Source organism: Aphelocoma coerulescens, chromosome 13, assembly GCF_041296385.1.
Source record: "Aphelocoma coerulescens isolate FSJ_1873_10779 chromosome 13, UR_Acoe_1.0, whole genome shotgun sequence".
Classification (NCBI taxonomy): Eukaryota; Metazoa; Chordata; class Aves; order Passeriformes; family Corvidae; genus Aphelocoma; species Aphelocoma coerulescens.
This window is the reverse complement of record NC_091027.1, coordinates 3,667,026-3,695,004: the sequence shown is the minus strand read 5'-3', so window position 1 is coordinate 3,695,004 and position 27,979 is coordinate 3,667,026. Positions and strand designations below refer to the sequence as shown.

The 27,979-nt window shown below is 57.1% G+C and overlaps 3 protein-coding genes across 10 annotated transcripts in view; 1 reads left to right on the top strand and 2 right to left on the bottom strand.

The window, feature by feature from the left end:
• The first annotated feature begins 2,089 nt into the window (after positions 1–2,089).
• On the top strand, positions 2,090–7,281 carry UNC5A (unc-5 netrin receptor A). Its single transcript, XM_069028620.1, is given in 16 exon segments — positions 2,090–2,362; positions 2,365–2,635; positions 2,775–2,918; positions 2,994–3,097; positions 3,209–3,389; positions 3,503–3,670; positions 3,860–4,024; positions 4,114–4,302; positions 4,721–5,020; positions 5,113–5,200; positions 5,280–5,448; positions 5,526–5,759; positions 5,855–6,004; positions 6,099–6,263; positions 6,348–6,523; positions 6,732–7,281. Coding segments are annotated over 16 exon segments (2,937 nt in total). The 3' UTR covers positions 6,892–7,281.
• A 94-nt stretch (positions 7,282–7,375) lies between these two features.
• HK3 (hexokinase 3) lies at positions 7,376–12,760 on the bottom strand. Its single transcript, XM_069028621.1, has 20 exons — positions 12,645–12,760; positions 12,377–12,529; positions 12,213–12,264; positions 11,977–12,139; positions 11,511–11,659; positions 11,218–11,352; positions 11,018–11,113; positions 10,840–10,939; positions 10,576–10,759; positions 10,246–10,401; positions 9,893–10,126; positions 9,502–9,806; positions 9,285–9,424; positions 9,042–9,161; positions 8,853–8,948; positions 8,632–8,731; positions 8,326–8,509; positions 8,098–8,253; positions 7,686–7,919; positions 7,376–7,558 (listed from the first exon to the last, which is right to left on the bottom strand). Exons 1-20 carry the CDS (start codon positions 12,758–12,760, stop codon positions 7,417–7,419), a joined length of 3,015 nt encoding a protein of 1,004 aa, XP_068884722.1. The 3' UTR covers positions 7,376–7,416.
• Positions 12,761–13,940: 1,180 nt separating this feature from the next.
• The window catches only part of UIMC1 (ubiquitin interaction motif containing 1), a 53,004-nt gene continuing 38,965 nt past the window's right edge, over positions 13,941–27,979 (bottom strand). For 4 of the 8 annotated variants that reach the window (XM_069029185.1, XM_069029183.1, XM_069029186.1 and 1 more), the window contains exons 8-13: positions 27,283–27,362; positions 23,887–24,055; positions 18,352–18,430; positions 16,715–16,835; positions 14,870–14,933; positions 13,941–14,425 (exon numbers count right to left, since the gene is read on the bottom strand). In XM_069029185.1, the coding sequence (XP_068885286.1) occupies positions 14,172–14,425; positions 14,870–14,933; positions 16,715–16,835; positions 18,352–18,430; positions 23,887–24,055; positions 27,283–27,362 (767 nt within the window). In that variant the 3' untranslated portion in view covers positions 13,941–14,171. Of the gene's footprint in view, positions 14,426–14,869; positions 14,934–16,714; positions 16,836–18,343; positions 18,431–23,886; positions 24,056–27,282; positions 27,363–27,979 lie in introns of those variants that run through there. The other 4 variants (XM_069029187.1, XM_069029188.1, XM_069029189.1 and 1 more) reach the window with 4 other exon arrangements.

Here is a 27,979-nt window from a genome sequence, read left to right as displayed (position 1 = left end):
GCGCGAGGCGGATGCGGGAGCCGGCACGCGCCACGTGGGGGGCCGCTGCCCACAGGGCGCCCACGCTGCGCCCACACCCACGGGCTGGGGGTGCCACGCTGTGGGGGGACCCACAGGACGCGGGGGGGAGGGCCCGCAGTGCATGGGGGGGGACTGCAGATCAATGGGGTGCGGGGTGCCCGGGCTGTGTGGAGCGTCTGTGGTGTGGGAGATGCCCACGCGGTGGAGAATGTCTGTGGCGTGGAGGGGCCCGCAGGACATGGGGGGGGCCAAGCAGTGCATGGAGGTGGCTGCAGAGCGTGGGGCGCCCACGGGTTGTGAGGTGCCCACGGATGGCACGGGTCTCTCTGAGCACTGCTGCCCACCACATCAGTCAGCCCCGATGGGGCATCCACAGTGCATGAGATCCCCGAGGTGTTTGGCATAGCTGCGATGCGTGGGGCGGCCACAGTCCACTGGATGGTCACAGAGTGCGTGGGGTGCTTGTAGGGCATGCAGGGCCCACGGTGTGTAGGGTACCTGTCATGGATGGGGTGGCTGTGGTTCATGGGGCACCCAGACCACAGTCCCCCTGCTCCCTCATGGGGCTCCAGGCCAGCTCCAGCCTTCTGGGTGTGCCACACGGCTCCATCCATGCCCATACCACAGCATAGAGCCTCACCAGTGCCTGGCACGGTGCTCAGCAGCTGCGCATCCAGGGCTGGGCAGCACCCCGGCTCTGCCGCTCACTGCACATCCCCAGCTCTGTTTGCTGTCCACGCTCCCCCCTCCCCGCTCACAAGGCACCCAGCACCCTGCTTGGGTGGGCAGCTGGGGGGGCTCCATACCCATCCTGCCTCCACCATGCCTTGCTGCTGGTCCCAGGCTTTCTGCGCCCCTCCACTCAGCCGTGATGGATAGACACGCAGCTCGGCAATCGCTGTACTCATTTCACGTGTGATTAAAAAGCTCGTCCCGCAGCACAGTTCACCCGGCGCGTCTGTCACAGCCGCCTGGGCGGGAGGCAGCCGTGGTGCTGTGCAGCAGCAAACATGGCATTTCATAAATAAATTGGGTTTATTTACCCAGCGCCCACGTGCCAGCACGGGTAGTGCCGTGTGGGCACCCGGGGTGCCCGAGCAGCAGGCACAGCGGTGGGACCCGCGGGTGATGCGGCGAGCTGTGCCGCAGCCGGCACAGGGACGGCACCGTGCTGGGGACCGCAGCGCCTGTCCGCGCCGTGACCCCCCGGGCCGGCCCCAGGCTGCGGCTGGGGGGGTCGTTAAACCAGTGAAATATGAAACGCCTGTATATCCCCGACAGGAGCTTTAATTAAATTAATTGCCAGTGACATTGTAAAAGTGCTGATGGGGTAATAACCGGCGTGTTATGGTCGCCGTTTATCTTCCCCGCGTAAATTAGCTGCCGCACCTTGCCCGTCCCGGCGGGCATCGCCGCGCGCTCGGCGGCACCCACTCCCCGGGTCCGAGGGGCCTGAGCCAGCTGGGGGGAGCAGCAGGGCCTGGAGCCTCCCTGGGGGGACTCAGGCAGAGCCCAAGGGACCCTCGTGTCGCTCGCGTTCCTGTCGCGCAGGAGGCCATGCCAGGCGGGAGCCAGCCGGGGTGGGCACGGGCACTGGGGTCCCATGGGCACATGGGGAGTGGCTGGTGGTTGCCAAACGAAGGCACTTAATTACTGCGCATTCCATCCCATTTAATTGCTTATTAAATCCTAACCAGCCAATTAGCAGAAGCAATTACAGCTTCATTCAGTGACACAATCGCTATTTTATCGTTTGTTAATCAAATGCTTATTTAGGGCCCTGGTTTATTAACTCTTTCCACAGCAGGCACCGGCGGGGTGGGGGGAGCAGGGGCACCTGGCTTTGTCTGGGTTGGGGGATGTGGATATCGTGGGCCTGTGCCATGTGTCATGTCCCCAGCACTGCTGTCCCCGTGGGGGGCATGTGTGTGCAGCACTGAGCCATCCTCACCACCCTGGGGACAGCCAGTCCCCATGTGCCATGTCGGTGGCACAGGATGGGGTGCACTGCTGTACCAACCTGCCGTGTCCAGCATCCCTGTGCCACTCTGGGGTGCAGCAGGGCAGGATGCGGCCCCCGGTCAGGGCCTCACAGCGTGCTGGAGAAGGGGGTGGCAGGCACCCCGGAGGCGTGAGCGATGGCCCTTGTTGGTCACACTACATTTCCTTTTCATTAGTGCTAAGTGTGGACATGAGGGATCGGCAAGGGTTCAGCAGGCTCAGCCACTGCGTGGCTGCTTTCCCTGATGGATGGCAGGGTGGGAGAGGGCTGCCGCACTGCTGGTGGAGGGGACAGTGGGGAGGCACAGGGCCACTGGCATGTTGCTGTGCCGGGGAGGGTGATGGCCCAGCCAGGGCACGCTGGAGGTGGCCGAGCCCCATCTCCCCACAGGTGCTCAGCAAAGCGCAACCGTGGCCAACCCCGCGTCTGGCGCATCCCCGGACCTGCTGCCGCATTTCCAGCTGGAGCCGGAGGATGTCTACATTGTGAAGAACAAGGCAGTGAGCCTGGCCTGCCGTGCCACCCCTGCCACCCAGATCTACTTCAAGTGCAATGGCGAGTGGGTGCACCAAGGTGACCACGTTACGCAGCACAGCACCAACCGCAGCACTGGTGAGCGCCGGCAGGAGAGACGGTGCCAGCCCCACTCCTGGGAAGCCACGTGTGCCACTCTTGGCGGGGCTTGCACGGGGCTGGGGCCACGGGGACAACTCCCAGCATGCCAGCATGACGTGCCACTCTCTGGTCCTAGGGCTGCCCGTGATGGAAGTGCGCATCGAGGTCACCCGCCAGCAAGTGGAGAAGATCTTTGGGCTGGAGGAGTACTGGTGCCAGTGCGTGGCCTGGAGCTCCTCTGGCACCACCAAGAGCCAGAAAGCCTTCGTGCGCATCGCCTGTGAGTGTCTGCGGGTGCTTGGACACAGTGTGGGGCACTGGCCCTGGCCCCCATCTCACCCCTGTGCCTCCCCAGATCTGCGCAAGAACTTTGAGCAGGAGCCGACAGCCAGGGAGGTCTCCATTGAGCAGGGCATCGTGCTGCCATGCCGCCCTCCCGAGGGCATCCCCCCTGCCGAGGTGGGTCCCTGCAGCTGGGCAGGACAGGCTGTGGCTGAGGGTACCCCTCACCCAGAGGGATGCTGTGTGTGCTCCCAGGCAGGCACACAGTGACGTCCCTGTGCCCTACAGGTGGAGTGGCTGCGCAACGAGGAGCTGGTGGACCCAGCCCTGGATGCCAACGTCTACGTGACGCCAGAGCACAGCCTGGTGCTGCGTCAGGCCCGCCTGGCCGACACCGCCAACTACACCTGCGTGGCTAAAAACATCGTGGCCCGTCGCCGCAGCGCCTCTGCTGCCATCACTGTCTACGGTATGGCCCCTCCACGCCAGTCCCCACCATGCTGCCCTGGTGTCACCCTCCCCGTCCTGTCCCTCCCTGCGTCCCCTTAGTGGCAGGGCGCTGACGGGTCCCTCTCCACCCAGTGAACGGCGGCTGGTCGACGTGGACGCAGTGGTCAGGCTGCAGCACCAGCTGTGGACGGGGCTGGCAGAAGCGGAGCCGGACATGCACCAACCCCACACCCCTCAATGGGGGTGCTTTCTGTGAGGGCCAAAATGTGCAGAAAACCGCCTGCACCACCCTCTGCCCAGGTACCTGCCCTGCTCGGGGCACCACCACCGCCCCGTCGTGCCGATGCTGCACTCCCCACTGCGCCCATTGCAGTCCCTGTCCCCACCAGGTGTCTTGTCCTCCAATTCCCCTGTGTGTCCGTCTCTGCCGGCCCCGGGGGCAGGGAAGGGGGGTGGGAGCAGGGCACTGACCCCAGGCTGTGCCCACAGTGGACGGCGCCTGGTCGGAGTGGAGCAAGTGGTCAGAGTGTGGGGCTGAATGCACCCACTGGCGCAGCCGGGAGTGCTCGGAGCCAGCACCACGCAATGGAGGCCAGGATTGTCACGGACCCGAGCTGGACACTCGCAACTGCACCTCCGAGCTCTGCACCCACGGTGGGTGAGCACAGTGGGGATGGCAGGGCTGTCCCCTGGGAGAGGGGACCGGGGAGTGGCCATGTGTGCTGACGCCCTGTCCCACACAGCTGCCCCCGGCGCAGAGGACGTAGCGCTGTACGTGGGGCTGGTGGCCGTGGCCGTGTGCCTGGTGCTGCTGCTGCTGGTGGGGGTGCTGGTGTACTGCCGCAAGAAGGGGGGCCTGGATGCTGATGTGGCCGATTCCTCTATCCTCACCGCCGGCTTCCAGCCCGTCAGCATCAAACCCAGCAAGGCTGGTGAGTGAGTGTTGCAGGGACAGGGCATCCACAACTGGGACATGGTGTCCCCTGGACCTGCAGGTGTCATACAGGGCAGGGGGTCTCTGGGAAGGGGCTGTCTGCTACAGGACATCCCTGGGTGGGGTTTTGTGCCCTGTGGTGCTCCAGATCTTGAGTAGGGATTCTTTGCCTTATGGGATCCCTGACCTAGGGACAGGGACTCTGTAGCTTAAAGAGTTTCTGACTGCAGGGTCAGTGCTCTGTGCCACATTGGGTCAGATCCCCAGGAGTGGCTGTGCTCATTATAGGGTCCTCACTATGGGGCCGGGATGGTGTGCCCCATGCCCTCTGGGGCTGATTGTGCCCTTGCACCACCCGTGGGGACCCCCTGTTTCTGCCTTGCCCCAGTGCTACAGTCGCCTTCTCTGTGCTGCAGACAACCCCAGCCTGCTCACCATCCAGCCAGACCTCAGCACCACCACCATGACCTACCAGGGCTCGCTCTGCCCACGCCAGGATGGCCCTGCCAAGCTCCAGCTGCCCAATGGGCACCTGCTGAGCCCGCTGGGTGCTGGACGGCACACGCTGCACCACAGCTCACCCGCTGCCGAGGGTGCCGACTTCGTGGCCCGGCTCTCCACCCAGAGCTACTTTCGCTCCCTGCCCCGCGGCACCAACAACATGGCCTATGGCACCTTCAACTTCCTCGGGGGGCGGCTCATGATCCCCAACACAGGTACAGCAGGGTGGGGGTTCCAGAGCACTGCCCAGGTCAGGCAGGGTCCTCATGGGGCTCACCCCCCTGCCTGCACCCCCATTCCCACCCAGGGATCAGCCTGCTCATCCCACCCGATGCCATCCCACGGGGGAAGATCTATGAGGTCTACCTGACCCTGCACAAGCAGGAGGAGGTGAGGTAGGTGACGGGGCTGCTGGGGCACGGGGCTGTTGGAGCAGGGTCTGTCCTGACTCAGCTGCCCCCATCGCTCCCCCAGGCTGCCTCTGGCTGGCTGCCAGACGCTGCTGAGCCCCATCGTCAGCTGTGGCCCCCCCGGGGTCCTCCTCACCCGCCCCGCCATTCTGGCCATGGGGCACTGCGTGGAAGCCAGTGCTGAGAACTGGAGCATCCGGCTGAAGAAGCAGTCGTGCGAGGGCACGTGGGAGGTGAGCGGGGGCGAGGGGTTTCAGGGATGGAGGAGGGACAGCCATGGCTGAGGTGCATCTCTGCCTGGGTGCCGCAGGACGTGCTGCAGCTGGGCGCTGAGCCGTGCACGGAGCTGTACTACTGCCAGCTGGAAGCGCAGGCTTGCTACGTGTTCACGGAGCAGCTGGGGCGCTTCGCCCTGGTCGGGGAGTCGCTCAGCATGGCGGCCTCCAAGCGCCTCAAGCTGGTCCTGTTCGCGCCGGCCGCCTGCCCCTCGCTCGAGTACAACATCCGTGTCTACTGCCTCAGCGACACCCAGGACGTCCTCAAGGTACCGGGATCCCTAACCCGCCCATCCCGGCTTGGAGCGAGAGCAGCGCTCCTGGTGTGCGGCATCTCCTGCCTGACTGCTGCTTGTGCTGGCAGGAGGTGATCCAGCTGGAGAAGCAGCTGGGGGGGCAGCTGATCGGAGCTCCCCGGGTGCTGCACTTCAAGGACAGCTACCACAACCTGCGCCTCTCCATCCACGATATGCCCAGCTCCCTCTGGAAGAGCAAGCTCCTCGCCAGCTACCAGGTGAGGAGTCTGACCAGTGTGTGGGGATGGGGATAGAGGTGTAGGGGGGTGTCCCTGCCACTCTGACACCCCCATCTCTGTCAACCCACTGCAGGAGATCCCCTTCTACCACATCTGGAGTGGGCTGCAGCCCTTCCTGCACTGCACCTTCACCCTGGAGCGCCTGAGCACCAGCACCTGTGAGCTGGCCTGCAAGATCTGGGTCTGGCAAGTGGAGGGAGACGGGCAGAGCTTCACCGTCAACTTCAACATCGCCAAGGTGAGGGCAAGGCTGGGGCACTCCTGGGGGTGGCCGTAGGATTGCCTCACATCCCTCTCCCTCCCTGCTGGTGCTCTTCCCTAGGACACGAGGTTTTCAGACTGGCTGGTCCCTGAAGAGGTGGGCACCCCAGCTCTGGTGGGCCCCAGTGCCTTCAAGATCCCCTTCCTCATCCGCCAAAAGATCATCAGCAGCCTGGATCCGCCGGGCACACGGGGAGCTGACTGGAGGACACTGGCACAGAAGCTCAACCTCGACAGGTAACTCAGGCTGAGGATAGTGCTGGGGATAAGGTGGCGTGGTGGATGGGGACAGGGGTTCTGGCCTCATCCTGCACCTACGGATGAATGGTGGAATGCTGTGGGATCCTGGGAGTGGGATACTGCACAAGGTGAGGCTAGCACGGGGCTGGTAACGGGCTGTGGAGCCATCCCTGTGTCCTGATGTGGTCCCTCTGTCCCCTTCCAGCCATCTCAGCTTCTTCGCCTCGAAGGCCAGCCCCACAGCCATGATCCTCAACTTGTGGGAAGCGCGGCACTTCCCCAATGGCAACCTCTCCCAGCTGGCTGCTGCCGTGGCCGAGATCGGCAAGCAGGATGGTGCCCTCTTCTCCGAGGCTGAGTGCTGAGCATGGCGGGTCCCAGAAGACCACCACCAAGGGGCTAAGGGGGGCCCTGGCTGGCCCACCAGGCTCCTACTGCCCCACAGCGCGCGAGGAAGGCTGCCTGGCCCCCTTGGGAGGGCAGGATGCCCCTGCCCCACGGCAGTCAGGCCCCTCCAGCACTGTGGCGGCAGGACTCAGCCCAGCCCCGGGGGTCCCAGAACTCCACGGTGGGGGGCTGGGGGGCACTGGGTGTGCGTCGTGCGTGCGGTGCCGTCGTGCTGTCTGCGTGTGGGGCCGGGCGGCCCCGGGCCCCGTGCCGTGTTGTGTAAAGCCCGTTTTTTTAATTCTGTATTAAGTGCATTCAAGTATTTACACTTGGCCTTATGTACATAGCGGTGCCGCGGGCGGGGGGTCTGCCGGACGTGAATGTAAATAAATTCGATATATATTGCTACGTGGGGCTGTGCCCGGCCGTGCGCTGCCCCATGCCCCGCAGGAGCCCCCCAAGAAGTTGGAGGTGTGACGCAAAGAGCTTTATTAGAGTGGTGGCTATTGCCCTGAGCTGGCAGCGCGACAGGCCACGGCTGCCACGAGCGCGGCCCCTTTCCCCGAGCCGTCCTCTGAGAGATGGAAGGACACATCGCAGTTGGGTGCCAGATCCTTCAGTGTCTTTTGGAGGTTGTGGGAGAAGCTAAGCAGGACAGGAGGGGAGGGTGAGGACTGATGCCCCCACCCCCTGCACACCATGCATCCCACCGCAGACTCCTTCATAGGGCAAGGATGCCCCATAGGTGCCTGCCACCCCTGGCCCCACTCACCATGGGTGCAGCTTGTACAAGGTGCCGTCCACCCCGACAGAGACAGACAGCCGCTCCAGGCCTCGGTTCTCTCGCATCTTCTCCACCACAGCAGCCAAGCCAGCAGCGCAGAGCTGGGCTGCCCGCAGGGACACGGCCTGGCACACTTCCCGCAGCAGCACGCTGTCCTCAAAGCTGGCGTTGAGCTCCAGTTCATTCAGGATGGTCCGTATCTGCCGCAGGGCCAGCCCATTGCTGCTCCAGACCAGTGCCACTGTTAGCAGCAGAGTCCCCATCCCCATCACTGTCCCCATCCCTTAAGCTGGTGGTGGCATCACCCTGCCCGTGCCACATCAGTGTAGCCTGGTCCCTCTCTTGGTGTTCTGATACCCCCACCCTGGGTTCAGGGAACCCACCAGAGCCCAACACTCACAGCTCGATGGTAGAGAGGAACTTGGTCTGGAAGATGTTCCTGGTTTGGAGTTTGGAGGTGGCTCTACCTTGGAACAAGAGCTGTTTCTCTGTCATTACCAACAGGATCTGACGCACGATCTCGCCCAGGTACATGCCGCTGATGAGCTTCTCAAACCTACCCAAGGCACAGCCTCAGCTGGGCGCAGACACCCACTCCCAGCCCCTCTGCCCCAGGGCCCTCACCCACCTCTGCTTGCCCGGGTTGATGGTGGTTTCATCCACCACCCTGTCGAAGTGCGTGAAGATGTGGTCTAGGCAGCCGTTGTCCCCAAAGGCCCCCCACTCCATGTTGATGCACATGCGGCCCTGGTCCCCCTCCACAGTGCCCACGTTCCTCATCTCCTCCATGTAACAGGCATTGGTCCCTGTCCCTGCAGGCCCCATGCTGGTGTCACCCCCATCGCTATTCTGGCAGAGGCATGTGGCTATGCCACATGGGGTAGAGGGGTGGTGAGGGGATGGGGGACCTCCTGGATGCAAAGGTGCTCCTCACCCACAATGAGGCCGATTTCACATTTGGGGTCATCATAACCACAGGACATCATGGTTCCCACCGTGTCGTTGAGCAGAGCCACCACCTGCAGCCCTGAATGCTGCCAAACAGGAGATGGGGACATATGTGGTCGGGTGGCACCCAGACAGCTCCTGGGGCTGACACTGTCTGGGTGCAGGGTGTATCCTGGGGACAGGGACAGGCCACCAGACATTCCCTACCTGTTTGCGCTGGGCAGCATCCCGCAGCAGCTGGACAACGTCCTGTCCCACGCAGCCTGAGGCGGTGAAGCCTTTGGTCCAGGTCAGCAGCAATGCCTGCAAGAGTGGCAGGAGCAGGGGCCAGGCAGCTGCCTCACACCACATCCTGGGGTCCTTCCCACCACCCTGGTGCTGGGGCCGCTCCCTCACCTTATCCAGGCCCACTTGCTGGCAGGGGAAGGAGAAGGTGAAGCCGAGAGGCAGTGCCTGTGTCATCAAGTTCTGCTTCGTCTGGAAGTCTATGATGCAGTCAATGATGTGGTCAAAGAGCTGTAGATAGTGGCCATGGTCAGCATGGCCTCTCCTAGCCCCATCATGGCCCCATGGAGAGCAAGTAGGGAGGCAATGCCCACCCCATCGCCCCAGCCACAGGTCACAAGTCCTCAGCCTCACCCCCTCGCCAGTGCCCTGCATGATGGCAGCTGGGATGACGTAGATCTCGCTGGCCATGCTGATACCCTCCTCTGTCACGTGCACCACCAGCACACGGAAATTGGTCCCCCCCAGGTCCAGTGCCAGGAAGTCGCCTCGCTCTGTGGGGAGCCAGCACAGTGCATTAGCAGGGCCATGGCCTCCTTGGCATCCCATTCCCAGTGTCCCTGTCCCTTACCAGTGCCATCAGGTGTGTGAGAAACGTAGGTGGGCAGCATGCGGACAGAGGCAGTGGCATTGGTGTGCTTACCCAGGCCCCGCTCCATCTCCTGCCTCATCAGTGCCTGGACTTTCTCCAGGTCAGCGTGGGTGAGCCTTAGCGGGCCCAGCACCTCGTTCACCGCATGGCGCTGGGCTGCCAGGCGCAAAGCAACTGCTGTAACCATGGCTGCTCCCCGCCCAGAGCCATCTCTCGAGGGCAGGAGGGTGGCCAAGCACTCAGGGGACAGTAGCCTTGACACACTCTGCAGGATCTCCTCAAACCTGCTGGAGGATGAAGGTAACATGGGCTGGGTGTGAGGCATCTCACTGGGGTAGCACCCCACTGGGAGCCCTGTGTTCCTCATCACCTGCTGTAGCCTTTGTACAATTCTCCATCCACCCCCACGTTGACCATCAGTGTCTCCATGTCCCGGGTCTGGCACATGTAGCTGAGGATGGCAGCCAGCCCGACGGCGTGGAGTGTGGCAGCGCGCCCCACCACTGCCCGGCAGATCTGCTGCACCCGGCCGCAATCCCGCTCGCTTGGCTGCAGCCCCAGAACCTCCAGAACCCTCTTCACGTCAGTCGTGCCATCCTCATTGCTGCAAGGCAGATCACAGCCTTGCACCACTTGCAGGTCCACCAGCTTGCAGTCAGGAACACCCCATCCATCACCCCCCATCCTCCCACCCACGGCAGCTCCTGGTCCCCAGACACTCACTTGATGATATCCAGAACATGCTGGATCGTGAACACTCCCTTCTCCTTCAGGACAGCAATGTTGGTCCCAGTGAAGAGAGCTTTCTCAGCAGTCAGAGCAATCAGCGCGTGCCGGACAATCTCCCCCAGGTACAGGGTGCCCACCAGCTTCTCAAACCTGTGTGCAGCCCACACAGGAGTCAGTCATGCCTCCCTAGCAGCACCCCTTGGCCCTTTAAGAGCACCCAGGAGCATTGCAGGGGAATGTGTGCTCCTGTTGGTGGGGCCTGACATGCTCAGGGATAGATGGGGAGCCCCGAAGGCCCTGTCCTTTCTGGGGGAGAAAAAGCACCTCTTCTCCCCAGGGTTGGAAGATTCCTCATCCACGGATTCATCATAGGGTGTGAAGATGTCATTCAGGCTGCCATCGTCCCCAAAGCAGCCCCACTCAGTGTTGACACACATCCGCCCGCTGGTCTCTTCTGCCATTTCCACCAGGTATGCCTCGGCCATGAAGCAACAGTTGGAGCCCTTGTCTGTGGGAGAGAGGGGGCTGAGCACTGGCGCAGCCCCCCCAGCGCCCACCGCCGTGGCACGCGGGGTGCCCACGTCTCACCTGCGACCATGGCGATCTCACACGGTCTCCCCTCCGTGCAGCAGGTCATCATGGTGCCCACAGTGTCATTCATCAGGGCAACAACATCCACGTGGGAGAGCTGGCCAGGAGCAAATTGAGAGGATTTCCAGCCCCCCCATGGGGACAGCCACCAGCCACCCTCCCCATTGCCCCCCACCTCCTGCTTATTGATGGCTGACTGCAGCATCTGCACAACATCCTTCCCCACCACACCACTGCAGCTGAAGCCCTTGGACCAGGAGAGGAGTTCTGCCTGTGGAGAGCATGCAGCACAGTGGTTGACCTCTGGCACCAGGATTCCTCTCCCCACTGCTGCTGTGCTTTGGTGACAGCCTGGGACAGGGCTCTCCCCCTCACCTTGTCCAGCTGTGTCTGCCGGCAGGTGAAGGGGAAGACAAAGCCCAAGGGGAGACGTTCCTCAGAGCTGCTGGTGTCAGAGGTGGTGGTCTCAGCCAGGAACTGGGACACACATTGTGCAATGAAGTCAAAGAGCTGCGAAGTCATGACTCGGGGTAAGGGCTGCTTGCCTTACTCAGTACCCAGGCTGTGGAAGGCAGCCCAGAGCTCCAGCACTAGCCCGGAGCCCTGCCGAGCTTCCGTGGTGCTGGGCAGCCCAGCACCAGCCACCCTTTGCCATGGCCTCTTCATACCGCTTCCCCCTCGCCCTGCATGATGCTTTCTGGCATGTCAAAGATCTTGTACATCATTTGGGGGCTCATGTTTCCATCTCCGTAGAGGGTCACCAACACGGTCCGAACCTGGTTCTGGCACAGCTCCACCACCAGAAAGTTGCCCTTCTCTATGGGGGAACAGAGGCAGTGTCAGGCAGAGACCTTCCCTGTGGCAGATCTCCTAAAATCTGCTCCTTGCCCTGTCCCAGGGACAGTCACTCACCCATGGGGGAGGCTCCTGAGAGCCTGAGACTCTCAGAGAGGCCAAGGGAACAAGCTTCTGGCTACTGTCCCTGCATTGGGGACTGGCAGAGGAGATGTTTATGGACCCCATAACTGATCCAAGAGTGGTTTACCCCTCCCCAGCACCTCTAGGGCCTACTCCAGTGAGGTGTGCAGGTCTGTCAGCAGCAGAACAGTTCATCCTCAGGCTGGGCTGCCTTACCAGTGCCGTTGGGAGTGGAGCAGACATAGGTGGGCAGCATCTGCACTTTGGCCTGTGCATGTGTCTGGCGGCTCAGCCCCTTGCACATGTCTTGCATCATGTGGCCCTTCATAATATGCAGCCTCTCCAGTGGGATGCAGAGCGATCGCAGGGCTCGTTGTATCTGGGGATGGTGCATTAGGGCAGAGGTGCAGAGGCAAAGGGCAGGGAATGACTGGAGCAGGGATGGGCCTTACCGGTGTGGTGTGGGAACTACCATGGTGGTGGCTGTGATGTCTCGATGGGAACCTGCATGAAGGGAGGTGGCATGTAACCATGCCTGCAGGACAGGACAAATGCCTGCCCTTGCCCAGGCACACAGTGGGGCTGGGGGGCCTGTACCCAGCTCTGCCTCCCCCACCTGTTGTCTATTTCCATGCTCCATGAGGGGTCCATACTGTCGTTCCTGTGCAGTATTGTCACACTGCCTCTGCGGTTGTGGAGGAGGCAGCTCTGCCCCACCACGGTCATAGGGCCGAGCACAGGGGGGTTGGAAGGAGAGGGTCCCCACCACCTGCAAGAGGCCAGAGGCTGATGTCTCTCCCCTGCAACAGCCTGGGGGATCTGGGGAGCCTGCACGGCCCCATCCTCGGCCCCACAGCGGTCTCCGCAGGGCAGGAGCCGCTCACCGGTCCACGTACCGGCCACCCCGTTCCTCTGCGCCCAGATTTCGCCTCTGGTCTCTTCTGTCCGCCCCGCCGAACTGGCCAGATGGGGACTTGGGCCGGGTGCTGCGGCTGCCCATGGCGGCGGGGCTGGGGCCGGTGTGTGGAGCCGGTGGTGGCTGGGGCCGGTGTGCGGGGCCGGTGGTGGCTGGGGCCGGTGTGTGGAGCCGGTGGTGGCTGGGGCCGGTGCCGGGGCCGTTGGCGGCCGGGCCGGTGCCGGTGCCTGCGCGGGCGGGGCCGTTGCCGCCGCCGTCCCCCCGGCAACAGCCGCGCCCCGCCCCGCCATTGGTCGCCCCGCCGCGAGCCGCGCCCGCCGCGGCCAATGGGCGGCGCCGCTCCGGGCCCCACCCGCGGGCGGGGCCGCTCCCCGCTGTCCGCTGCCCAGTGCCCGCTGCCCGCTGCCCGCTCCCCGCTGTCCGCTCCCCGCTGCCCGCTGTCCGCTGCCCGCTCCCCGCTGCCCAGTGCCCGCTCCCCGCTGCCCGCTGCCCGCTCCCCGCTGTCCAGTGCCCGCTCCCCGCTCCCCGCTGCCCAGTGCCCGCTGCCCGCTGTCCGCTCCCCGCTGCCCAGTGCCCGCTCCCCGCTCCCCGCTGCCCAGTGCCCGCTGCCCAGTGCCCGCTGCCCGCTGCCCGCTCCCCGCTGCCCAGTGCCCGCTGCCCGCTCCCCGCTGCCCACTCCCCGCTGCCCGCTGCCCGCTCCCCGCTGCCCAGTGCCCGCTGCCCGCTCCCCGCTGTCCGCTCCCCGCTGTCCGTTGCCCGCTCCCGGCCGGGCGGCATCGCTGCTTAAAGCCCGGGGTTTAATGAGCTCCGCACCAGCTCGTTCCATTAATTAGGCATGGGTCCGCCCTCCCCTGTTCCCCGTGAGGATGCTCCCGAGGAGCAGGTCCCTCCGGTGCGAGGCAAGCAAAGCCCCGCTGCCCCGGGGAGCAGGCGTACGGCCGAGCCACCCGGGGACGGGGAAAGCACCAAGGACACGGGGACACCGCGGCCGTGGCTCCTCCGGTCGCTGCATCCGCTGACTGCGCCTGTCAGATGGCACCAAGGTGCCCTCCGCCACTCCCGGCTGGAAATGTCAGCGCTGTGCTGCTGCACAGAGCACAGGGAATTGCAGCCCCCTGCCCCGAGCCCCCCCACCAACCCCAGCTCCAGGAGAGGCCTGGGGAAGTGTGATTTGGGACCCAACGTCTGCTGCTCCTCCTCTCCTCCCTCCAGCGCCCTCCCATTCCCCAGAGAAAGCCAGCAGAGCTCTGCCGTGGTGCTGCAGTTTCATAAAAACATACATAAATATATTTCCATTTCTGTAACAGAGAGCAAAGCTGCACAGGCACCTATAAAACACAGTCGCTTCTCCACCCAGCACTCCCCACACAGGTCATATAAAACATATAAAAGGGGTGTGGGAGACAAAGGCTGCAGGTGAAGCAGGGGTACAGTGCCGAGAAGACTCTCCCTGGGGCACAGGGAGCTGCTGGGGGTCCCTGCAGCACGGCCAGCCTCAGAACTTGTGCCTTCTCCGGCGGCAGCCTTTGGTCCGTTGCTGGCTGCCCACACGGAGAGCCACACGTGGCTCCGAGTCCACCACACCATCCATGGCTTCCAAGGAGACGCCGGGTTTCGCAGGGGAGACGTGGAAAGGAAGGTGCTGAAGGGAAGTGGGGCTGTCTGCCGAAGGCTCCCCATCAGCGGCTGAGAGTGGGGGAGAGGACTGTTGGTCTCCTAATCCAGTGAGGGGAGTCCCCGCGTCAGCACCTGCAACAAGAGCACACGTCAGCCCTCCTGTGTGAGCCACAGGTGCTGCCAAGAGCACCTCTCCCCACTCTTCTCCTGTCCTTGGATCCATGGAGGGAAGTGCTGGTGCACAGACAGGGACAGCAGAAGCCCCCCACATCCCCCAGGAAGATGGACGTGTTTTGGTGCAATGGTTCAGAGTACACCCCTATCCCTACAAGGACTCTGGGCTCTGGTGTGAGTCCAGTGGGCACATGTCCAGTGGGTGCTGGCAGGGATGTGTGCAGCCAGCTGGGGAATGCTGACAGCCAGCTAAGCCCACAGCCTCCTGCTCTGCTCAGAAAGAACAGACCCTTCCAAGGGGAATTTGCTCTCCCAGAACAGCCCAGGACGAGCCAGGAACGAAAGGGGAGAGCTGGGAAAGGGTAGCCCTGATGCACCAGGCTGGCATAGAAAGTTTTCCACCTTCAGACTTGCTCTCCGAGAGCTCCAGCATCCTGAGGAGTCCTCTCTCCTGCCTTCCGGTGTCCTGCCAAGGAGAGGAGAACCACCATCACAGCGCTGCCACCAGGGAACCTCTTAGCCAGGACGGCCTCAGGGACACTTGTTCCCTGAGCCCTCAAGGTCAGGCTGGGCACAAGAGGGAATGCTGCTTATCCAGGGCCTCCAGCCACATACGGGAAGGGCACTGCTCCATGCCCAGCCTAACTAGTGCTCAAGCAGAGGCAGCAAAAAGCAGCTAAACAAGCAGAACCCGGTAAAGAGGGAGGCCAGGGTACGGGGACACCATCCCCAAGCCCAGCCAGCAAGCACAGAGCTGTGACAAGCAGGGGCACCAGGGGCTCTGGCACAGCTGGCACACATCCCCCAGCACTGCATATCCAAGGGCAGACTTGTCCCACTCTGTCCAAGGATATTGTGGCTTGGTGCTGGAGGGAAGGGCCTTCCTTCAGGGCACAGCCAGATTAGGAACACACCTCATGCCCTCTCTCTGCCCCTGGGCAGATGCAGCTGTGCTGGTCACGTGTGTTAGGGGAAGACCACTTGACCTGGCTGATTTGAGCCTCACTGGCCCAGCAAAGTCCCCTCTCCTGGCTGCTCCCTGCCCCCAGAACTGTTCTGGGAAGTACTGGCATCCTGGCTGTGAGGCTGGAGCTGCAAATCACCTCAAAATGGACCATAGCAGGAAACTGCAAGCCCAACAGTGCCATTAGGAAGCTTTGCAATGGCCCAGCCCATGGCCAGGCTTCCCCAGTGAGCTGCCATCTCAGCACAAGGCAGGCACAGAGGCAACACAGAGCTTTTCTGAGCCTTCCCAAAGAGTCCCCTGGCTTCAGCATCTTTCCCCCATACCCTGTGCCTGTGCCTGCTTGCAGGACCCACACCCCAGCTAGCTGTGGGGCACAGGGACAGAGTCAAACAGCCCCCACAGAGCCGGTCACATGCAGGAGCAGCCATGCCCTGCAGTACTCTGAACCACACAGCGCTTGGCTGTATCCCAGCCAAAATCATCAACCAGAAATCTCATCATTTGCATCTGAATCCCCAAAGGGCTGAGGTCTGTGATGGATTTAAGGGATTATACAAAACTAAGACATCATGTTGCATCTTCATGCTGTGAATCACATTTCTGAGAGCAGGCAAAGCTGCAGCACTAGGGTTTTGCCTGCAGGAACCAGCAGGAAGGCCTGGAAGGGCCCTCTCTGTGCTCCCCTGGGACCACCACGAGCAGGAAAAAGCACAATGGGGGCTAACACCTGGCGAGTGACTGTGAGCCAGCTGCCACCCACGCTCCTGCCTCCCACCTCCTCTAGCAAGGCACATTCCCCACACCCAGCACACCTCCACTGCGCTCGCTCCCCCACAATTCTCCTGGGACACCACTGTTTGCTCCCAGCACTGAGCAATTTCCCCTGCTCTGACTCTAAAGCCTTCCCCTTGGGAATGGGCTTGTGGATAGTCAGATAGGTTTGTCATCCTGATGCTGGCCTCCATTCCATCAAAATTCAGCTGAGGAAGGCTGCAGGACTGAGGCGTGCTGGCTGGCAGCAGCACAGCCCTGGCTGCCTGCCCGCTGGAGAGGTTGCTGGCAGCTCTGCTGGATTAGCTCACACCTGGGACTGGTCTGTGCTCTCAGAGAGTGTCGTGGGAAGGAGGGCAATGAGTTCTCTGTCCACAGTGGCCCACAGGGACAGGCAATCCTACATCAGGTCAGCTCATCCCTGCCAACCAGGGAAACAGCTCCAGCTGCCAGCCCAGCCCCACACCCAGCGCAAAGCAAAGGGGATGGTGTGCAGGGTCGCCCCTCACCTTGGCTCTTCGCAGCCTCCTGGTTCCCTGAGCTTGCCTAGCAGCCTGAAGGCAGCTGTCCACGTGCCTCTGATACTGCAGCAGTGGCACCAGTGACTTACAGAGGTAGCACTTCTCACACCTGCCAGGCAGCAAAGGACAGAGCACTGCATTAGGATTCACCCTGCACCGGGCTCCCAGACACCAGCAGTGACTTTCCTCCTCCAGGCCATGCCTTGGAGAAGATGTGTCACCAGATCCAGTCTCGCTCAGTGGGGTCAGGCCGGCACCAAACGCAAAGACTGAGTGATTATCAGTTTTCCCTGCCTGTTCCTCTGTATCCTGCTGCTGCAGCAGCGGGACAGTAATCAAATCTGCTCATCTAACTATCTCAAACACCACTGATTTCTCCCCAGACATAAAGCACCCTGTCAAAATCTACAGAAATGAAGTGCAAGGGCTTTGCAAAGGGGAGTTAAATTCTGCCTGAAAAGCAAACCAAGTGTGTTAAATCAGAGAGACATTTTACCAGGGCTGGATGAACTTGTCTGACTAGTAAATCAAGTCTTTCTCTGCACTGTCTCCATTTTACATCATGGCATGCAGGGAGAAGAATTGCAGAGCACATGCTCCTGCTGGGGGGTTGGCTTAGCCTGTTTCTCAAACCCTCTCATTTGGGTGGAAGATGCTCAGGCTCACGCAGGACAACTGAGTGTTCTTGGGAAGAAAATTATTCTGGGTGAAAGGAGATGAAGGTCAGGCATGGATTTACACAGCTACACTCGCTTCCACACCAGCTCTCAGCAGGGACTGAACCCTGCAGAAGAGGACACTGGCTCTTCAGGAGGGGAGCTGCATTCAGGAATGGACTATCTCCAAGAAGAGACAAAGCCCCCAGGGACCAGCCCCAGCAACATTGTGTTCAATTTGATAGTGGTACTCTCTTAGTGAAACACCCCAGGCTCTAAAATGCATATGGAGAGCCCCCATCGAGCAAAACTCTGCAGCACTTTTTCCCGTATTTTCTTTCCAGTCAGTGCTGATTACCCAGATAATGTGTCTAAACAGAAGCTGTCCTCTCTATAATTAGCCTAATTCCATTAGTGATGTTGCCATCCACTGTTTGTAACAGCAAAATTGCTTCCATAGCAGGGATTTTACTGTCAGATCCTCTCTTATGATGCTTTGTGTGGGTGGCAGGAGGAGGGGCTGCATGGAGAGAGATTAAACAAAGCCACTGCTATTCTGAAAGTCTAATTTAATTAAGAATATCACTACAGGTGCCATGTTGACAGCCTCCATGTCCTGGCCTCTTCTTTTCCTGGGGTTACCAAGCTCAAACCTCCCATCAGAAACCGGCTGAGTTAGCACCATTTTAGCTACAGCTCCCCCCCAAGCAGCCACGCACCCCTGACCTGTCATGGATTGGGCTGAAAGGAAATCAGTGCAAAAATAAACAATCTGAGAGCAGCAAATTCCTCTTGCTTTGGTTTAAATATAGCCAGCACTGCAACAAGAGGCACTGAGGAAAAGCAATTTCTTAGGGAAACACCGCTATAAAGCCAACAGCCAGCATTTGTACAGGAATAAAGACATCCATAGTCAAGCTAGAACAGAAGCATGGAAACAATCATGGAGGAGCAGGCATACCTACTTACTTGTCAATGTCTAAGGATGGTGGGCTGCTTTCACCACTGGCAGCTTTATTTCTTGCCTCTCTCTGATGCCGGGTAAGCACTGGAGGAAAAACAGAAAGGGTTAACAAAAAGGGTTATTACCATCCACCCCAAAACCATCCCTACATCATGCCCAAAGGCACCAAATTTCCATCACTTCCACTCAAAGCTGCAGCAGAGGTGATGGCAGAGGTGAAGAAACACTGGGCTGGGACAAGCAGGGTCTTCTTTCCTGCAGAAGAGGCTGCTGGACGAGTGTCCTTTTTTCCTGGGGGGATACTGAACAATCTACCTTTCCCAGACTAGGAAGCCAGCTGACCATTTCACACCTAACTTGCCAGAAACAGCTGGATCGACAGTCTGTAGTTTACAGGAATTTCAAAGCTGACGCACAGCAGTGCAGTAGCCTGGGAGCAGCGTTATCCAGCTGCGCTGGCAGCACGGCACTGCTCCTGCCAAACCAGGCTCCTGTGCCTGCTGCAGGGAGGGACAGTGCCAGCTGTGGGCTCAGGGGAATGCAGAGCTGAGGCAAAGGCTGTGCAGAGGCACCAGACCTTCTGCAGATGTGGTAGAGAGAGCCTGGCTGGGAAGGGACACAGCTCACACTGGAAAGGGGAGGCTACAGCAATTAGCCCACACTCATCACTTTCTCACTGCCCACGTGAACTGTGGTGACCGGTGCTATTGTCCACAGACAGCCCTGGGAGTCCCCTGGATGAAGACCTCTACCAAGAGCAGTGTTGCTCTCCAGAAGCTCCAACACATGGGTAGTCAGTGAGATCCCAGCTGAGCAGCTGATGACAGGTCCAACCATTTCTGTTCCCCCAGCAAGCCCAAGCAGCCTTTCCCAACTGGCTCTGCAGGCATCTGCAGGGAGCACGTTGGAGTGTTGTCCCTTTCAGTTGAATTCCTCTCAGTGTATTCCTGTTGACATACCACCAGCAAAGATCCTCAGGGAACATTTCAGATAGCTTAGCTTGCTTCATCAGGGACGTTCAAGACTCCAGCTCCAAAACAGATGTCACAGTAAGCGCTCTCAGGCATGCTGGCTAAGGGGACAATGCAGGGAGCTGTTTTACGGCTTGGTGACGCTGCTTCCCATACTCATGAGGAGAAAAGTCTGAATCCAAGGTATGGGCACAACAAACCTGTTATTGTTAGCACATCGTCTGTGATAAAGAAAGTGAAGCACAAAATTTTGTGCAGAACAAAGGGAATTCTTCTGAGTTTTAGCAAAACCCCATTTCCGGAGTGTTGGGCAATCCCAATATCTACCCACAATGCAACACAGCCTTTCCTTTAGCAGCAATCACTGATCTGCAGCTACAGCCAGCAATGTACTGTGATGTGCTCAGGAGCTGTTGGGGTTGACAGGAGACAACCATGCTGAAGAAACAAGCTCAAGCATTTCCTAGGATGTGGGTATTGTCTCATAGGCAATGACTGATACCAACAGCTCGTGACTCGCAGGAACTAAAGCAAACGTCTCTCTTTAACATAGCCTGGCCCAGATTTGAAGGGGAAGCCTGACTAGGAGGACTGGTAACAATGGCCAGCCCCCTGGCCATCCAGCCTCCCAAGAACCCAACCAACATGTGCATTTGACAGCATGGTGAGAACTGCTCTCCAAATCAGCATGCGCTCATTAATACTCCTTAACACTGTCTCAGGAGCCTTGTGCACCAGCTCAGGTGTTAATCAGTTCTATTTTCTTCCAAAAGCAGTGAACACATCTGGCATAATGGGCCTATTAGAGATGTCTGGGACTAGCTCTGCAGCTGCCCAGAAGGAGACCCTCAGCTGTGTTGCTGGAAGAAGCAGCAAAGGAGAGAGAACAGGACCAGCTGGTGAGGTACAATCCCTGCCAAAACACGCTGGTTGCCCCCAAGAAGGGGGTTCAGAACATAGGAAAAGACTTGCCACAGGGAAAGCCCCCACCATGGAGCAGTGCTGACCTGCTTGTGTGACAGGAGCCTTGTAACTTTCCCAAATGCAATGCTCTTTGCTGGGTCAGACATACTCCGTAGCCCGAGAACAACCTTCTCCCTCGCTCAGCATTTCTTCTGGTTCACAAGTCATCCTTGGCCTGTTTGGCTCCAGCATTTACCCCAGGGAAGTGCAGCAAACCCTGCCCAGTATGGCCTCACTATCAGCACACCCAGCCTGGGCACCTCCTGGGGCTGCCAGGTCTGGCTGGCATGTGGAGCTGCGAGGTCAGAGCCACTGAGCTCCTCACCTTCCTGCTCAACCCACCTGCGGTCTGACCCACCAGCTCCCTGTGCTCACTACCAGCTGTGCCACCTCCTTGCAGGATCTATTAGTGTCTGGCTCATGGCATCTTGTCCCTTCTCAGAAGCCATGCAGTTTTCCTCTGCACCCATTTCATTTCTCTCTCTGCCATATCAGTGCCACTTCTGATGTCAGGAGCTTTTTAACAGCACCAGTGCCGCTGCTGAAGTCCGACAGCTGCATCAAGACTGCATTTGAGCCTTTGGGAGGAAGGGATATACCAAATCCTCATTTTCCTGGGCTTGCTTGGGAACTGAGATGTCGGATGCATGTAGACAGAGGGTGAGAGGCATCGAGTATTTCACAAAGCCTGAGAGTATTTGCTGTACTCGGCTGCAGCCAAGACTCGCTTCCAGACTGAGACCAGCGGATCCCTGCATTGGCAGCAGCAGCGGGTGATGGATGTGGTGACTCCAGCAGAGCCCTCTCACACAAGTGAGCCCCTTCAGTTGAGTGCATGAAGAAAGAGGGAGTTGGCACAGCAATTCCACAGCTCCACTCATTCGCTTGGAATTAACACCAGCCACTGAGCTGGAAACCCAGGACCTGAGCCCTCCCCAGCCTGGTACAGTAGCTAACACAACATCAGGCTCTTCTTTTTTATTTACTCAGATCACAAGAAAGTGGAAATTCATGAAAAGATTTTCATACTGCCCAGGTACGTGGTGGTCTGGGCATCCAGCCAGGGCAACCATGTAAGTAGGGGAAGCAACTGCAGCTCATCTTGCCCAGCTGCTCATTTGAAAACCTGCCCTTAGATATCAGCCAGACTGAGCTGGCCTCCTGAGACACTGAGAGACTTTGGTGCATGATTAGAAGGAAGAAGAGAAGTAAAACCAGCAAGAACCCATCCTTTTGTAGTATTAAAATGAAAACCACTGACAGCTACAGTTTGCAGGACTGCAATTCTAGAGACATCAGGAGTAAGTCCAATTAATAAATCTGAAGACAGACCAGGAACACCTGACCCAGTGCACCAAAGGAAACCTGAAGCCATCTTTTCTTAACAGATCAGGGCATGGTGTAGAGGGCAGAATTTTGACTTCCTCTTTGACACAAGGCTGTTGCTGTGCTCCCAAGGAAGCCAGCAGCCAGCCAAGAGCACACAGTACTGAAGCAGTAGAGAACAGCTTCTGGACCCACACAGGAGCTGGCATTTGCTTCAGAAGAAAATTCTCTCACATCTTTTTTCTCCCCATGCATTAGCTTTACCTATGGATTTTGTGTTAGTGGTGGATGCCAAGGTAACAGCCCTGGAAACAGAGTCCTTTTGTACCTGCACAGCCGTGCCAGGCTCCTGTCTGGCCTCTGCTCAGAGCTGAACATCATCTCTGCCTATTCAACCCAAATCCCACAGACCAGCCCAGCAGCTGAGAGCCCTCTGGGTGACAGTTGCCTTCCAACAACTGTTGGAAACTGGCCCGAGGTGCCCCACGAGCCAGAGCCCAACAGGCAGGCAAGATTCTGCCCAAGCCCAGGAAGCTCTTGGTCTTGCAAAGAGTATGGATGCAAACAACACAGGTGTCTCAGACTGTTATGGCTAATAGAGCCTGGTCTCTACAGGGAAAATACTAGAATAACTGCCAATAGAAAACTCAAATTACTGTGATTTTGTCCCAAACCCATTGCTCTGCTTACAGCCATTACTGCAGAGCAAAACCCCTTTTATTCCAGGCTGATTTTCTTACAGGGGGATTGTTCTGAACAAGCCAGAACAGCAGAGTAGCAATTCCAAAATAACTACCCTTACAAACATCCCCAAGGAGACCAGCCTGGAAGCAGAATGGAGAGGCCAGCCTTGAACTCTGTCCTGCTGAAAGCAAACACCAAAGAAAAGAACAAATTCCCTTGCACTGCCAAAAAATTCAAAGCCTTTTCCTGATCACAGTCGGGATTCCCCAGGATCAATGGATACACTCACAGTCCAGCCACACCAGGGACTGGAATACCACAAGGCCAAAGACATTCCTGCTAAAAGGCACACTAAAAATGCTGCTCCATTTTGTAATACAAATAAGACCTTTATCAGTCTTGAGGATGGCAAGGAACTATGATAATTTGTAATTTGCCTGAGCCAAATGCTTTGTATCAGTACCTGGGTTGTGCCTGTAGAGAGAACCTTCCACCAAAATTAAGCACCAGCCAGCATCAGCCTCTACTCTGGCTTCTGTTACCTTGACAGGACCCATGTCACATCCCCAAAGATTTAGTATATCAGGAACCTTTTATTTTAAAACTACATCAACTCTGCATTAGGATTACACGGTGAAACTTCCTCCTGCTAGAGAAATGCAGAAGTTACAGTTCTCATACTAGCTCTGATTTGCTCAAATTGCTTAAACATCATAGATTTAGGTTGCATTTAACAACCCAAATGTATGCAACCAAAAATTATATATTCACAACCTGAAAAGTTAATCTTATTACAAGCTACTACTTTGATATTACCTGACATTGTGCTAACACAGATTTTACATTTCAAGCAGCAGCTAAAACATAACTTACTGAATATGTTGATAACCAACCAGTGTATTTGTTCACTTAAGCTCCACAAAGGTTGGCTATGGAAAACTGATATGAAAAAGAATGCAAAGAGGATTAATATGGGCAGTCTCACTGTGTTTCTATGCCTCACTCTTTACATGAAGGAGAAAAATCCACACCCCCAGATTGATAGTTACCATTTTGCAATTTTAGTGAAACAAGAAGGAAACTTTTCTGCAATATCTGCCACCCAAACAAGCCATTTTTGCACATACAAATGTCAGACTTCATGCAGAGCACAGGCCATGCTTGGAGTAGTACAGAACATTCCCCCCTCTCAAGAGCCCTGAAGGACGATTGCCCATGTGGCTCAAGCCTTCCATTTTCTACCACTGCCACATTCTCTGCAGGTCCTCAACACACCACACAATAGACAGATCTTGTGAGTACTGCTTGAAGCACCCAGGACTAGATCCTGGGATAATATTCAGGAGTTGATAATGTGGTGAATTATTGTGTGAAGTCAATCAGAGATGATGTCTCTGTGCAGGAGGTGCTGGAAATACCAAAGCCTCCAATAACATCTCCTGGGCAGCGTGGAGATGGAATAAGGCAGAGTGAACAAACCTCCCCACACACCAAATATCCTGAGAGAGACAAGACTGCAGCACCTGCCTGCCAAGTAACAACAGGGAAGGGGGGTGAGCACGAGGAGCAAACACGTGGAAACAGCACTTGGCAGACCTGGAGCGTCCTCGCCAGGCTCCGGCCCCGCGATGCCGTTGCAGTACATGGCGTGCACCTCGATCTCCTCAGCTGGGAAGCCATGGTCACACAGCGGGCAAGACACACGGGCAGCAGCTGTAGGACTGCACTCAGACACAGTCCTGCCAGCATCTTCACCTCCACCAACCTAAGGAAGAAGAAGAAAAATTAGCCAGACAGGGTTGTTTCTCTTTTTTTTTGCTTAGGTGCAGAGCTCCATGCTGTCTGGTAGCTACTCACCCTCCCACAGACTCAGATTTTCTTGGAAAGTTTTATTCTTTCTTCATCACATAGTGGTCAGAAATAACACCACTGGCTAAATAAACTGCGCTGCACTAATAACTAATTCTTCTTGCAAAGGCAACATGTCCTTCTGAATCATGGTGAAACTCCCTGCACAGTCATGCACACCGTTTAAGGCAAACATCACCTGCACTACAGTGGAAAAACGACAAAGCTTCCATTAATCAGGAAACCTCAGAAGCGAAACTGATGGAAAATTCATGGGGCAAAGCAAGAGTTCAACACCTGACTTGTGCTCATCAGTCTCTGGACATGATCCATGCTACACAAGCAGCACTGAGTGGAAACACAGCTTCCCCCAGGATGAAAGGAGGCTGCTGTGGTCTTAGGGAGCCCGGAGAGATCACTGGAAGCTCCTCCTTTATAGAGGAGGTGGCCAGAGCAGTCATCAGAGGGGACACCGATCAAGGAGAGAGGCAATACCACTAAAAATCTGTGTCACACAAAATTAGTAGCAGAGGCTTTTTGCCAGGGCACAATGTCACAGCTCGTGTATATTCTCGGGGCACCATTACTACTTATGGACACTCTCTTTTTCCATTGGTCACACAGCTGCAAAGGTGCTCCACTACCAACCCACAGAGATCCAGCCTGCTCCCTACGCCACTGACATTCCCAAATGCAGCAGACTGCAGCCATCTCACTCATAACTGCATGTCTGCCTAGCTGGGCTTGCTGCAAGATTTTTCCACATTTAAGAAAAAAACCTTCCCCTCCTTGCAATGATTAAGAAAAGCTATTTAAATATTAACCATGTAGAGAAACCTATAGAAAAATAATATGGGAGAGGTTTCTGTTCTTAGAGCTAAGCAGTGACATGTAGACACTGTGCAGCAAAACTGCTGTCTGCTTCCCTCCAACGGTATCATTTCAGGGAAGCAGTAATTGGGGTCAGCCAAGATGCTCCGTGCCACTGGAGCGCTTTGCTGTATTACTCGGTTTATTACTTCCTTTCCCAAATGAGGATCTGATCCTGATTTTTATGTCCTAAAGGGAACGAGGGTGCTTTGTTGACTCAGAGGAGCTATGACAAAAATTGCAGGGCTGGGCCTCAAACTGAGATTCCGACTCTCAAAACGCATTTCTCCCGGACACCAGCTGAAAGGCTACAACAGCGAGCCCCAGGAACATCCCTCGTTCCCAGGGAGGCTCTCTGCCCTGAATTTCTGCGGAGGACTTGCCACAAGAGTTCCTCCAGCCGAACAGAGGCTGCTGAAGTACATCACTTACAGCATTAACACTCGTACCCCTCGCTCACATCTCAGTGTCACTACATCTTGTGAAGTCCTCGCTGTGGGGCGTCACACTGAAGAGCCATAAAAAACAAGATGTGTCAAATATGAATGATCAGATCAAACCTGCACTACACAGACAACACACATAAAAAATATGATGGGAAAAGCAGCAGGCACTGCTCCTTCTAGCTGCCTTTTTTAAAGCAATCTTAGGAGATCACCAATTCTGCACACCCTGCCCGCCTACATTCAGTGGTAAATTACTAATTTTAAATGGAAATGCAACATTCTGTAACAAAAGACTGCTTGTACAAAACCTTGCTGTAGCAGTCTGGAAAACCTCAACTGCAGAACCAATCACCCCTGTCAGAGCCAGAGACAGTTGCCTCTGCTTTTTAGCAGAGGAAATTGCCTACAAAACATAGTACTTGCAGCCAACAGCCAGCCAAGAGCAATGCTAGAGGCTGAGCTCAACAAGACTCCTGTGTCCTGGCTCAGCATCTGCTAGGAAGAAGTCAGTCCCAGTGGGCTCTGCTTGGCTCCTGCAAACCACTGATGCCATGGTAGCTGTTTCTGCTGTTTTCCTGGAGGGCTGTGGGCTCTGGACTGGGACCTGCTGCCAACCATAATGTTGTCAAACAATCCCTAGGAACCCGCTCCCCACCACCTTGTGCCATTCAGGCAGAGGTGTGAGACACAAGGCACCCTCTGCCAAAGCATAAGGGGACAGGGCAGTGTCCTGCCCACAGCCAAATGAGTCATGAACGTGCTCTGGTGGCCAGCCCAGGACTGCCTCTCTCATTGCTGCAGTCCCTAATTGACTGAGCAGTGCTTGGAGATACCTGCAGAATGAAAGGCACACAAGAGCAGAAGATGGTTTATTAAGAGGCCTGTGAGAATGAGACATTGGAACTGCAGACGTGCTGTACAAGCTGCAAACTCCCAAAATGAGCTTTCCACAAATGAATCCTCTTGTCAAGAGCTGTACGATTCTGTATTCATGTACCCTGCCAGAGGAGTACTTGGCAACCCCTTTGATATCACTCTCTAAATTAATAGACAAAGGGAGTTTTATCAGAAGCAGGAACTGGAGTCAGATGTTGGTACAGTGACAGCTGCAAAGCAATTGCTGTGCAGGTGTGACAGCACGGGGAAAGGGGCTGCACACAGTGCACATCTGCAGCAAGAGGTAAGAGGATGGCCCTGACACTGACTTACTATTGCTATTAACTATTACTGCACAAAACTCAAGATTCTCGGACTCAGGACACTCTGCTTGGCCTGAAAACCGCCACAGCCCTCAGCACTTCAAGGACATCCTTATCCCAGTCTGATCTCTGGGTGAAGCTCTCCTGTTAGCCTCTTGGATATGGTCTGTGGAGAGCAAACTGGATTTCAGAGTAACAGGGAAAAGCAGGTCACAACACAGGTGACTGAGGTTTACTTGGACTCCCCTCAGAGCTCCTGTGGTCCCTCTGCATCACCGAGCATCACAGCCTGTACCCCTGAGCATGGGCAAGCAACAGCACTGCCGCCCACGCTGATGGCATCCTCCAGCTCAGCAGTGCTGGGATATAAAAGAACAGGCTGGAATTGATAACAGCTCTCCAGCTATAGGACTGAAAGGCTCCAGAAGCAGCTGCATGCAGTCCCCAGCCAAGAGGGACTGGAGATATGAAGCAGTAGACAAAAGCAAAGAGGGAACTGTTTGTGAGGATCCAAACAGCAGAAGTCCAAGCTTCCAGCTACCCAAAGGGAAATGCCAGCAAAGTTCAGCTGAACCAAGGTCTAAAAGGTAGGACTGGAAACAGGACCCTTCAACTCCAAGCTCTTTTACCTGCATGGGTGCACCTCTGCTGTCTGAACAGAACTCTTCTCTCTCCTCCTCAACAGCTTCCAGTGGGCTCGGCTGTGTCTCTGCAGAGAAACACCTCCATGTCAGCACAGGTTTGCAGACCCCAACTATCTCCTCACTTGCTGATGTAGCTTAGCCCTTAACACTTCTTAAGACTTTTCACAGTTTCAAAACATTCTTTAGACTCGCCACAAATGTTATCAGACATCACAGCCAGATGAGGGGTTAAAGTCACAGCATGGTGGTATGAGGACAAAGGCACTGCAGCTTTGCAGCTTCATGGGGAGTGAGATTAGACACAGGGAAAGTGAGTGGAACACTTGCTGGGATGGAGACAAAGCAAGAATAGAGCTGCTCTCGCATTGAAACAAGCAGAGCTCCCATTCCATGGACTGTCTCACAGACACACCTTCTTTAGACCTCCACGTCTTCCTTGGCAACAAAACATGCCTCCAAGCACCACCATGACCTCTACTGCTACAGCTGCTCGTGAACAGCAGCAGCCTCTTCATTAATTTTCTCACTTAAAACCCTGGACCAGAAAATCTCAAACATTGTAGGAGAGACCAAGGAAGAAAAACTCCTTGGTCCCAAACATATTTAATTAATGTAAGACAAAAATTATTTCAGCTCTCATGCTTTGCACATTATCTTAACACTGAAAAATCTGAATATTTCA